The sequence below is a fragment of the Corythoichthys intestinalis genome, chromosome 22 (genome assembly GCF_030265065.1).
Source record: "Corythoichthys intestinalis isolate RoL2023-P3 chromosome 22, ASM3026506v1, whole genome shotgun sequence".
Lineage (NCBI taxonomy): Eukaryota > Metazoa > Chordata > Actinopteri > Syngnathiformes > Syngnathidae > Corythoichthys > Corythoichthys intestinalis.
In genome coordinates, this window is record NC_080416.1 from 2,062,920 (window position 1) to 2,076,486 (window position 13,567).

General features: G+C 39.0%; 1 protein-coding gene across 6 annotated transcripts in view; it reads left to right on the plus strand.

Annotated features, from left to right (window-relative positions):
• The first annotated feature begins 5,577 nt into the window (after positions 1-5,577).
• Positions 5,578-13,567, plus strand: part of cdcp1b (CUB domain containing protein 1b) — a 28,394-nt gene continuing 20,404 nt past the window's right edge. For 2 of the 6 annotated variants that reach the window (XM_057828385.1, XM_057828384.1), the window contains exons 1-2: positions 6,406-6,726; positions 8,718-8,844. In XM_057828385.1, coding sequence (XP_057684368.1) covers positions 8,760-8,844 — 85 coding nt within the window. In that variant the 5' untranslated portion in view covers positions 6,406-6,726; positions 8,718-8,759. Of the gene's footprint in view, positions 5,684-6,405; positions 6,727-8,717; positions 8,845-13,567 lie in introns of those variants that run through there. The other 4 variants (XM_057828387.1, XM_057828389.1, XM_057828386.1 and 1 more) reach the window with 4 other exon arrangements.

Sequence of the window (13,567 nt, forward strand, 5' to 3'; positions counted from 1 at the left end):
AAAACATATGTGATGACAGTCACTTAAAATTGACTTATGTCTTAGCTAATTATAAATTTTGTTAGCCTTTCATGACACTTTTGTACTTCTTTGTTAAACACATAAATGGCGGCGTCTTGCGTCATTCTGTGAAATCAGTAAATTTCATTGTTGTCCAATGAAATATATAATACGAAGTAAAATATTTACAAAAATGTGAGGGATGTCTACTCATGTTTGTCATTGTATATTAATATATATCACCTTGTTAAATTGTAAAGAGTTCTACATTATTCATTGATGGTGTTGTAGTTCACTTGCTTAACTTGGATGGAAATTTTATATCACAGGCATACTGAATCTTTGTGAAACTGTCTAAAGCCTCAACAAAAGATTATACTAAGTACAGTATGTGAATCTGAATTTACAGTGGATCATTAGTCATTATGCACAGAAAAATAAAGGCTAGTAAAGGAAAAGAAGAAAGAATATTAATAAACCATATCTTTGAGGAGTATGAATATCTAGCAAAGGCAGAAAAACCTCACAAGAAATTTTCCGAGATAGCAAACAACACTTCAGCCTTGTTCTTAAATTTGTGTGACTGCCCTCATGTGGAGTGTTTAAAGGGACATTTGATTGGATTTTCATGCTGAAAAAAATACGGTTAACATCATTTGTTCAGGTTTGCAGGACAATTTTACCTTTAAAATTCCCAGAATAGAATTACAATTCAAGAATGAGGAACAACAATAAAACAAAAAATCCAAACATAAAAGAAAATCAAACAAAACAAGATTTAATATTACAAAAACAAAAAGTAAAAAAATAAATAAATTCAATCTGTAACATGAATACAATGACTTTGATTTTGAAATAGATTTAATATATAGTGCTATTTCAGTTTTAAAGTCAATAAAATGAGGTTTTGCTCTGGAGAATTTGAATTTGTGAATAAAAATCTATCTAGCTGTAAATAAAATCAGATGAACAAAATAATAGTCTTCCTGACAGGCTCTATAAAAATGATAGAAAGCCAAAAAAATATATTTCTAAACAAAGATCAACGACAGATACAACATTTTCTCAAATTAAATATACAGTGCTGGGCAAAAGTATTGGCACCCCTGCAATTCTGTCAGATAATGCTCAATTTCTCCCAGAAAATGATTTCAATTACAAATGCTTTGGTAGTAATACCTTCATTTGTTTTGCTTGCAATGAAAAAACAGAAAAGAGAATGGCAAAAAAAACTAAATCATTATAATTTTACACAAAACTCCAAAAATGAGCTGGACAAAAGTATTGGCACCCTTAGCCTAATACTTGGTAGCACAACCTTTAGATTAAATTTTTTAATCAAGTTAATTACAGTTTAAAATTAATTAATCGTAATTAATCGCAATTCAAACTATCTATAAAATATGCCATATTTTTCGATAAATTATTGTTGGAATGGAAAGATAAGACACAAGACGGATATATACATTCAACATACGGTACATAAGTACTGTATTTGTTTATTATAACCTTAAATCAACAAGATGGCATTAACATCATTAACATTTTGTTAAAGCGATCCATGGATAGAAAGACTTGTAGTTCTTAAAAGATAAATGTTAGAACAAGTTATAGAAATTTTAAAAATTTAAAAATTTTCAATCAAAAAATAAACTAGTAGCTTGACATTGTTGATGTCAATAATTACACAATGATCATGGTGCTAAAACCCATAAAATCAGTCGCACCCAAGTGCCAGCAGAGGGCAAAAAAAACTCCAAAAAACACAATTAACAAGTGGGCATTTCACTGTACTGTCATTTAAATCTGTCTGAGCGGGGCATGTGCGTTAATTGCGGCAAATATTTTATTTTTAAAAATTAATTACCGCCCGTTAACGCGATAATTTTGACAGCCCTAATTTTGAACTGTACTTTTGAACAAGTAGTTTTGTCTAGCCTGAGAGGATTTTGAAACAATTTTGGAACTAATGTACAAAACATTAAAAGCGCAGGGGGTAGTATGTATCAATAATTGATTTATAATCGAATCGGAGCCTCTGTATTGTAATCGTAATCGAATTGTTAGGTGCCCAAAGATTCCCACCTCTATTATTTACCCCACAACAATTTTGTGACAGGCCACACTTTCATCCAGCATAACTTGTTTATACAACTATTCCAGGAAGACACTTAATAGAGAAACAACGTACAAAATGGGCAATTTCTTTCATAAAAAAGTGTTCAATGTGACGTCACACCATCACAGCTTTGAAAGAGAGTTACAAATGACATCAACGGCAATCTTAACCACACTCACTTTGACCTATCGTTTGCATGAGAAGGGGCTTTAAAAAAGGAAATTACAGTGCCCTCAATAATTATTGGCACCCCTGAAAAAGATGTGTTTTTTAGCTTCTAATATTTTTTTTTCTATTCAGATAATATGGGACCTTAATGGAAAAAAGAGAAAAATCCAACCTTCAATACAAGTGCATTCATTCAGTGGGGAAAAAATCCCACATAAAGAAAAAATTATTTGACATCAAATAATGTGTGTCACAATTATTAGCACCCCTGGTGTTAATACTTTGTACAACCCCCTTTTGCCAACAAAACAAGGTCTGGGGACTGAGATGGCCATGGGAGGAGCTTGATTTTGTGTCTGGTCAACCATTTCTGTGTAGATTTGGCCATATGTTTAGGGTCATTGTCTTGCTGAAAGACCCAGTGACGACCCATCTTCAGCTTTCGGGCAGAGGGCAACAGATTTTGATTTAAAATGTCCTGGTATTTCAAAGCATTCATGATGCCATGCACCCTAACAAGGTTCCCAGGGCTTTTGGAAGCAAAACAGCCCCACAGCATCACTGACCCACCCCCATACTTCACAGGGGGTATGAGCATGCGCATCTTTCGTGGCACGCCAGACCCACTTAGAGTGTTTGACCAAAGCACACGGTCCCAGTTGAAGCCTGTGATCGTGTGTATTTTTGTGTGGGTCTGGCATGCCACGAAAGATGCGCATGCTGAAAAGCACCTCATACCCACTGTGAAGTACAGTGGTGGGTCAGTGATGCTGTGGGGCTGTTTCGCTTCCAAAGGCCCTGGGAACCAAGTTAGGGTGCATGGCATCATGGATGCTTTGAAATACCAGGACATTTTCAATCAAAATCTGTTGCCCGAAAGCTGAAGATGGGTCGTCACTGGGTCTTTCAGCAAGACAATGACCCTAAACATATGGCCAAATCTACACAGAAATGGTTCACCAGACACAAAATCAAGCTCCTCCCATGGCCATCTCAGTCCCCAGACCTTGTTTTGTTGGCAAAAGGTGCTTGTACAAAGTATTAACACCAGGGGTGCTAATAATTGTGACACACATTATTTGATGTCAAATAATTTTTTCTTTATGTGGGATTTTTTTCCCCACTGAATGAATGTACTTGTATTGAAGGTTGGATTTTTCTCTTTTTTTCCATTAAGGTCCCATATTATTTGAATTAAAAAATTATTAGAAGCTAAAAAACATTTTTCAGGGGTGTCAATAATTATGGAGGGCACTGTATCTCGATGCATTTCTACTTTTAAACACCAGCATGAGAACATACAGTAAGTAACTCACACACTTGACACAATGCTCGGTATGAGCACGAGATATGTATCCAGATTTGCCAACTCTGCATTTCACTTCCGATTTGGAAGCAGAAGAGAGGTCATCTCGCATCAGAGTGTGGGAAAGAAACATTTGCCATGAAACCCTATTCCTTGGTATGAAAACCTACAAAGTCGTGGTCAACGCAAGCACATGTGCTTGGCCCACTTTTATAGTAACCGAGGGATTTGTGACAGCTGCTGATTCCTCACTGAGCTCCCTTGTTTGCAGGCGCAACACTTGTAGCCACCAAAACGCCCACTCCGCATGCTGTCGGACTGGTTCAACCAAAAACATCGCTGGCCTTTGGCGTCTTTGCTGCGTACGCGTGTCAGTGTGAATTTTGACAAGTGGGTGATCCTTACAAAGTCAACCACACATTTTTAGTGATCCATGTTTTTTAAGCTGTTAAAAGACGAGTTTATGACATGAAGAAAGAATGACGTAAAATATATATATAAAAAAGTGATGTGTATGTATGTCTATGCATTCAATATTTATGTACACGTTGAGCGGTTCTCCCCTCGGGTATGTTTCCGTTCAGGAATGTCTCCGTCGTGGCATGTAGAGGCAGGAGGAAACCTCTGCAACGCTTGGAGTGAAATTCATTGTCAAGTTTACTAGCGAGCATTGAACATGTTTGACACATTTTGATCATTTCGCTGTCAAGTCAAATGCTTCTCATAGGCCATGAATGACTTTTTTTTTGTTCAAGAATACATGCCTCGTCATTCAAATTTGCAATGCTCTCGATATGTGGACGCCAGCTCTCAATTAGAATTATATTAAGAGTTTTCTGATATTATAAAAGCATTTTAAAAATGATAACGTGTAATATCGACATCCGTTTTTCATTCTCGGTTTTGGGCTGATATGCATGTTGCCTTCAAAGTGAATGTACAGTGGTATGAAAAAGTATCTGAACCTTTTGGAAATTCACATTTCTGCAATCATCAACTGTGATCTGATTTTTGTCAAAATCACACAGATGAAAACACAATGTGCTTTAACTAAAACCACCCAAACATTTATAGGTTTTCATATTTTAATGAGGATGGAATGCAAACAATGACAGAAGGGGGGGGGGGGGAATAAGTATGTGAACCCTCTGCTTAAGGAGACTTATTGAGCAATTGAAACCAATTTTTACCAAACAATTTAAGTCAGCTGTGTGCCCAATCACTGGAGGGTGGTTTAAAGCTGCCCTGCCCACTATAAAACACAAACCTGGTAAGAATTGTCTTGATGAGAAGCATTGTCTGATGTGCATCATGGCTCGGTCAAAAGAGCTGTCTGAAGACCTGCGATCAAGCATTGTTGATTTGTATACACTGCTGGCCAAAAGTGTTGGCACGCCTTCATTTCTGTCAGATAATGCTCAATTTCTCCCAGAAAATGATTCCAATTACAAATGCTCTGGTAGTAATATCTTCATTTAGTTTGCTTGCAATGAAAAAACACAAAAGAGAATGAAAAAAAAAATTTAAATCATTATCATTTTACACAAAACTCACAAAAAAGTACTGGCACCCTTTGAAAAATCATGTGTTGCTTCTCTAATTTGTGTAATTAACAGCACCAATTACTTACCTGTGGCACATAACAGGTGGTGGCATTAACTAAATCACACTTGCAGCCAGTTAAAATGGATTAAAGTTGACTAAACATCTGTCCTGTGTCCTTGTGTGTACCACACTGAGCATGGAGAAAAGAAAGTAGTCCAAAGAACTGTCTGAGGACTTGAGAAGCAAAATTGTGAGGAAGCGTGGGCGATCTCAAGGCTACAAGTCCATCTCCAAAGACCTGAATGTTCCTGTGTCTACTGTGCGCAGTGTCATCAATAAGTGTAAACCCCATGGCACTGTGGCTGACCTTCCTAAATGTGGACAGAAAAGAAAAATTGACGAGAGATTTCAACGAAAGATTGTGCGGACGGTGGATAAAGAACTTCGACTAACATCCAAACAAGTTCAAGCTGTCCTGCAGTCCGAGGGTACAACTGTGTCAACCCATACTATCCGTTGGCGTCCGAATGAAAAGGGACTCTAAGGTAGGATACCCAGGAAGACCCCACTTTTGACCCAGAGACGTAAAAAAAATTAGGCTGCTATTTGCCAAAACTTACCTGAGAAAGCCAAAAATAGCTGTAAAGCTGTAAAAGCTGTAAAAGTAGCGAGCTTAGTGGCGTGAAAACCGCGGGAGAGCTAAGTGAAGCTAACGAACAGCTAAGCGATGCTAAATGAAGCTACGCGACTGATACTCAGTCCGTCGTCGTGGAACAATCCATTGTAGCGTGTGGGGGGTAAGATAAATGCAGCATTCAAATGGCTATCTTTTTTGTTTTGTTATTTGTTTGTTTGGTATGCTGACATAATTATACATGACGAATAGTTTGGGGTGCTGCTGGCTCCAGTGACCAAAGCCGTTGCTCGTTGGGGCAAGGGCAGCTGGTTGGGGTCCCCCTACTGGTTGGGGGCCTACTTCGCCTAAATAGTAGACCCGCCTATGCCTGTATAAAAGATATTGTATAATCCTATGAGGAAATTTACTGATTTATGCCAAAAGGAGAGCTGCTCACACTGTCTTAACAATGATGAATGGAAAGATAATGGGGTGGAGTATTTATCTGTATGGTGGGTGCCCCATGGAGCCCCCCTGCCCTGGCTAGCACCGCCACTACATGCGTCTCTGTGTGTGCATGTGTGACAAACATCCATCCCCGCATATTTCAGATCAGTGCTTATATAAATAGAGCAGTCATTGTGAGTTCTTCACGCGGTGCGTTAGCGGAACAGTAGGACGGTGTGAGCTCACCTGTCAGGTTTGAACAGGTCAGCGTGCCCGCGGACCACGCCCCTGCTGCTCAGGTAAGCAGGAAGTGGCTGCCTGTCAGCGCCGTAATGCGGGACCGACTCAAAATGCGACTTTGATACGCGACATCTGGCCTTTATTACGTTTATTTTTTCGGGTGGGAAACTCATTTGAGAGATTATTCCGGACGTGTTTTGGAAGTAAGGAGGATTCAAGCGATCATGCGGCTCGCCACCTGCGCGCCGCTCGGACTTTTGTTGTTGATTATCCTCGACTCATCAGGTGAGACTTTATAAACTGCGATTGAAAACCATATCGAGTTTTAATGTGTGTATGCATAACTGTCAAATTGGGTCAATCGGTGGCGTCCTGCTAATCAGTTGACTTTTCTAAGCTTTCATGTTGACGTTCTATGTTGTAAAAAAAAACACACCGAAGCAGACGATTGTGTTCGAGTCTACAAAGAAAGCATTCAAAAAGCTTTATGAGGCATTTATGGCGCTTCCTGTGAGGCTCGAAATGATCATCGTTTCATTAATAATTGACTAGCAATCTGCTACAACGGCCTGACTGTCCTTTTGTCGAGCTGAAGCTGACCCTTATTAGTTGAATTTCCCGTTGCTAGCATATTGTTTATGGTGTCTTTGCAGTTATTTAATGTCGTGTGCTTACTGTGAAGTGAGCAATACTTGAAACATTTCAAAGGCAAAGTGCCTCATAGCAATTGCAACAAGACCCAGATATCATAAATGTGCGCTTTGAGGGCTTTCAACCTTGTATGGATGATCTATTATTATATTAAACCGTTTTAAAGATAAAATGTCTACATATTGTACTAAAAAGTTAAACGCAACTGAACTGTACTGTGGCAGCAACTGTTTCACCTTCCATTGACATGCTACAGTGGCGGTTTTAGGGGTGGGGCCACAGGGGGGAATACCCCCCTCTCTAATTTGAATGGCCCTTGAAGTGCCCCTGTTCCCATGATATCACAAAGCATGGCAAACTGCAAAGCCTTCTTTTCTGAAGTGAGAATCTGATCATGTTCCTAGAGTATGTTAAAATAATACAACCCGGATTCGGTTGGAGTTGGGAAATTGTGTAAAATGTAAATAAAAACACAATGATTTGAAAATCCTTTTCAACCCATATCCAATGGAATACACTACAAAGACAACATATTTAATGGGCAAACTCGTAAACTATATTTTTATTTTTCAAATAATAATTTAGAATTTCATGGCTGAAACACGTGCAGTAAAATTTGGGAAAGGGCATGTTAACCTCTTGGTTACATAACTTTTCCTTTTAATAACACTCAAACGTTTTGAAAGAGAGGAGACCAATTCTCTTGAGGAGACTTATTCTCTTAGCTTCTCATGTGGAATTCTTTCCCATTCTTGCTTGATGAACCGCTTCAGTTGTTCAACAGTCCGAGGTCTTCTCTGTCAAATTTTGTGCTCATAATGCGCCACACATTTTCAATGGGAGACAGGTCTGGACTGCAAGCGGGCCAGGGGAGAACCTGGACTCTTTTACTCCGAAGCCACGCTGTTGTGACACGTGCAGAATGTGGCTTGGCATTATCTTGCTGAAATAAGCAGCGGCGTCCATGAAAAAGACGCCGCTTGGATGGCAGCATATTTTGCTCCAAAATCAGCTTAATCATACTTTTCAGCATTTATGTTGCCTTCACAGAAATGTAAGTCACCCATGCCATGGGAACTAATGCACCCCCATACCATCACAGATGCTGGCTTTGAACTTTGCGTTGATAACAGTCCGGATGGCCCGCTTCCTCTTTGGTCCGGAGGACACGTCGTCCAGTGTTTCCAAAAACAATTTGAAAAGTGGACTCATCAGACCACAAAACACTTTTCCATTGTGCATCAGTCCATTTTACATGAGCTCGGGCCCAGAGAACCCGGCAGCGTTTCTGGATGTTGTTCATAAACTGCTTTTGCTTTGCATGGTAGAGTTTTAACCCGCACTTACTGATGTAGTGATGAACTATTTACTGTTTTCTGAAGTTTTCCTGAGCCTATTTGGTGATATCCTTTACACACTCATGTCGTTTTTTAAGGCAGTGCCGTCTGAGGGATCGAAGGTCACGGTCATTCAGTCTTGGTTTCCGGCCTTGGCGCTTACTTGCATTGATTTCACCAAATTCTCTGAACCTTTTGATGATATTATGGACCGTAGATGTTGAAATCCCTAAATTCCTTGCAATTTTGCTTTGAGAAATGTTGTTCTTAAACTATTTTTTCACACAGTTGTGGACAAAGTGGTGAACCTCGCCCCATCCTTGCTGGTGAATGACTGAGCATGTTTGGGGAGGCTCCTTTTATGGTACCCACCTGTTCCCAATGAGCCTGATCACATGTGGGATGTTCCAAATAGGTGTTTGATGAGCTTTTCTCAGCTTTCTCAATATTTTTTGCCACCTTTCCCAACTTCTACTGGACGTGTTGCAGCCATGAAATTTCAAGTTAATTATTATTTGGCAAAAAACAATTTAGTTTATCAGTTTGAACATTAAATATGTTGTCTTTGTAGCAGGGCCGGCCCAGGCCATTTGGGGGCCCCAAGCAAAATAATGCCAAAGGGCCCATATTTTTGGCCCACCATTTCGTCACAGTGTACTGTGAAACCCATACATGCAATCCAACCTATATGTCCATATTTTGTATATTAATCAGATTTTGTTGCACTGCATTCTTCAAAGTTCTCACCCCAAATGATTGTCAGTACTTACAGTAGATAAAGCCGAACCTTTTTCTAAAAGAGGAAAGAATTTTTTAAGCTTGTAATCAAGTATCAAAACTCACAAAAGTCAAATAAAGCAAACTGTAGTAAACAAAATAGAATATTAAATTAAACAATTGCCAGATTGCCCCCTATCTGGGCCCCCTAGTGGTCAGGGGCCCTAAGCAGCTGCATAGTCTGCGTATAGGCTGGGCCGGCCCTGCTTTGCAGTGTATTCAATTGCATATGGGTTGAGAAGGATTTTCAAATCGTTGTATTTTGTTTTTATTTACATTTTACACAATTTCCCAACTTTAATCGAATCCGGGTTGTACTACTTTTTGTGTTTAAAATGGCTTTTTCCAAAAAGTCATTCAATTTATTATTCCATGTATTGTATTCAAGGGCGTAGGTTTGCATAGGGACGGTAGGGACATAACACTAGCAACTTTTCAGGATGCTCATTTTACACAAAACTCCAAAAATGGTCCGGACAAATGTATTGCCACCCTTTGAAAAATCATGTGATGCTTCCCTAATTTGTGTAATTAACAGCACCTGTTACTTACCTGTGGCAATAACTAAATCACACTTGCAGCCAGTTAAAATGGATTAAAGTTGACTCAACTTCTGTCCTGTGTCCTTTGTGTGTACCACATTGAGAAAAGAAAGAACTGTCTGAGGACTTGAGAAGCAAAATTGTGAGGAAGCATGGGCAATCTCAAGGCTACAAATCCATCTCCAAAGACCTGAATGTTCCTGTGTCTACCGTGCGCAGTGCCATCAATAAGTGCAAAGCCCATGGCACTGTGGCTAACCTGGCTTGATGTGGACGGAAAAGAAAAATTGATGAGAGATTTCAACGAAAGATTGTGCAGATGGTGAATAAAGAACCTCGACTAACATCCAAACAAGTTCAAGCTGTCCTACAGTCCGAGGGTACAAAAGTGTCAACCCGTACTATCCATCGGCGTCTGAATAAAAAGGGGCTCTATGGTAGGATACCCAGGAAGACCCCACTTCTGACCCAGTGACATAAAAAGCCAGGTTGGAGTTTGCCAAAACTTACCTGAGAAAGCAAAAAAAAAAACGTTTTGGAAGAATGTTCTCTGGTCAGATGAGACAAAAGTAGAGCTTTTTGGCAAAAGGCATCAACATAGAGTTTACAGGGGAAAAACGAGACCTTCAAAGAAAAGAACACAGTCAAACATTGCGGTGATTGGGGTTGCTATGTACATGGCATTATGTAGTCTGAAGATTACCAACAAATTTTGCAGCATAATGTAGGGTCCAGTGTGAGAAAGCTGGGTCTCCTTCAGAGGTCATGGGTCTTCCAGCAGGATAATGACCCAAAACACACTTCAAAAAGCACTAGAAAATGGTTTGAGAGAAAGCACTGGAGAATTCTAAAGTGGCCAGCAATGAGTCCAGACCTGAGTCCCATAGAACACCTGTGGAGAGATCTGAAAATGGCAGTTTGGAGAAAGCACCCTTCAAATCTCAGAGACCTGGAGCAGTTGGCCAAAGGATGGAATTTTAGACCATTCCAGCAGAGCATTGTAAGAAACTCATTGATGGATATGGGAAGCGGTTGTTCGCATTTATTTTGTCTAAAGGTTGTGCTACCAAGTATTAGGCTGAGGGTGCCAATACTTTTTTCCGGACCCTTTTTAGAGTTTTGTGTAAAATGATAACTATATATTTTGTAATTTTCAGTTTTGTTACCTCTTAAGTAGGGCTGGGCGATATGGCCTTAAGTACATATCACGATAAATTGAGCAGATTTACCTCGATAACGATAAATGACGATAAATTCGCCCTAGCGGACTGTTATATAATTTGAAAATTTGAATCAATGCATGGAATACAAATTAACCGTTTCTCGCTAAATTTATTTACCAGCATTCAATTTAACAATTGCACATGCAGTCTAAACATTAAGTATTAAAAAAAAATCTTGTAAACAATAAGAATTCCAGTGTGAACATTTATAACAGCTTTATGACTTGAAAAATGTACAACATTATAAAAATCAATATGACGACTGTGCAATCATGTCATTCTAACACAAATGACTTGCAGCTTTAACAGTACACTTCAGACAACTTATTGGTAATGGCTGCTGTGACATAATTATTCAACACAAGTGTTTACGTCAAGGTTTCAGTTTTTTTTTTTTCCAGAACATTTTTTAATACATGCACCCCCCACACAGACACAACCAGATTAAAGCTGTATTGCTCTGATGCCAATGAAACATTTAAGATTTTATGATGGCAGAATAAAGCAAACACATACAGAAAAATAGCTGTGGCCATTAATCTGTCATATATAGGCTTCACTGTTGGGTTATACTTTATGCTGAGTACTTTACCATCATGAAAGCTTTCAGAGAAATCACACAGAGATACCAAATAACGCGATATAATGATTGCTACATGAAGTCCGTGCCCAGTCCACTCATTAATTTCAGCCGTTTCGACAAAGTTAGAGCCGCTATCCGACTCCATCACGTTCATTTGTACCGTTAGCCGCTAGCGTTAGCCTGTGGCTTGGCTACCAGAAGAAAGCACTGAAAGAATCCTCTCCTGAAATCGTGAGAACCAGGGAGGACAGCCGAGAGTCTACTTAATGTCGGGTGAAAGTTTGGCGAAGCTGATAACTTAAGCCCGACTCCATCCCGTTTACCTGTAGTGTTAGCCGCTAGCGTTAGCCTACCGGGCTTCTGTTTGTTTGGCTTCCTGAAAACCACGTGACTCCATACGTAAGCACACTGTCTGCTTTCTTAAAGGGGAATGAACATAGCCGAACAACACAGAGTCAAAGCGGGATGAAAAGACTATATTTTCTTGTTTTATTAAATTACCGAACTTACCGACATGGTCAAAATTACGTCGGTCATCGTGAAGAATTTCGGTAGCGGTAAATTTGCGGTTTACCGCCCTGCTCTTCTCTGAAGTACACCCTCAGTCAAAAGTTTTAGAAAATTTTTTATCTGACTGAATGGTGATGCGTCTGAAACTTTGTACAATCAAATGGAATACTAGTTTTAGGGCTGCAGCTATCGAATATTCTAGTAATCGAGTAATCGACTGAAAATTTTATCGATTAATCAGGTAATCAAATAAAGCATTTTTTTTTAGGTAAAGAGCAATTATAAATATACATGAGGGGAAAAAAGGGATTTAATCCAATATTGAACCATTTTCAGTCAATCATTGTCTTTATTTTCGATGTACATTGTTGAAAACAGCCAACAATTGCCTCTCAGATGTGACTAGAAAAAAAAATGGACTGCTTTCACTCCAAAAACTTCTAGCTCTTATAAAAAAAAAAAATTTCTTACCTAAAAATGTAATTACGCCTGATGACACAGATGACTTGAAAGCTATGTGTTTTTCCCACATGTTTCAATATAATTTCCATTTGTGTCAAGCTATTATTAAGTTCTAGTTAAGTTTTAAGTCGGTCTAAACTGTAAGTACTGATAGGATTTTGAGTTTTTGCAGTGTTCCAAATAAATGTATGATACCTGCTGTATTGGAGCACATTAGCGACCAGTGCTACTTGGTGTTGTATTCAGCAATCACTAATGAGTCAAAAGTAACAGTTAGCTTTATTATATTTTAATTTTACACCCTCATCACTCTACAGCGCTCTGTTTTTACAGATTATATAAAACCTGTATGTAAGATACATTAGCCACGCATCAACATTGGTCATAATCAATAGAAACCTTGCCCTCCGAAGAGCTAACGTTACGTGACCGAGTGACAGTAAAGTTGTATTTATTAGCGATTAGAAGTGTACTGCTTAAAGATGGCGGCTGTTTACTAACGCTGCCCAGACGCGGCCGAGTCTGTCATTTTGTATCTAAGTCCTAAATGCATGCGATATCTATGAGACGCATCGGACACTACCTGCTACCAAACTAGCATCATGCGGGCGTAGTTTTTAGCAACGTCTGCGTAGTTTGTAGCTGTCTGCAGTCTTTTTTTTTTTTTTTTATTGCTTCTTCCTCTACGCACTTGATGTCAGCGCGTTGTCCCGCATTAAAAGTAGTCCGGGCAAAACATGATGCTTAGAGCTGGCAAAATTAAACGATTCCTCGAGGTGAATAAAATTACTCGTTTTTCAACTCGAGTTTCTCGAGTTGCTCGAGTATTCGTTTCAGCTCTAACTAGTTTTATCAAAAAAATCCAACCTTTCCAAAAAATGAACTACATTTTGTTTAAGTAGAATCAGCGATACATCTCCAGTAGTGGAGATCCTTAATGAAGCAACTCATAGTTGTCTAAAAATAAATAAGTACAATGAGTACGAGTAGAGTCCGTGCCTAAGCATGCTTAAAGGATAACATGCCAGACAACAGTAGTAA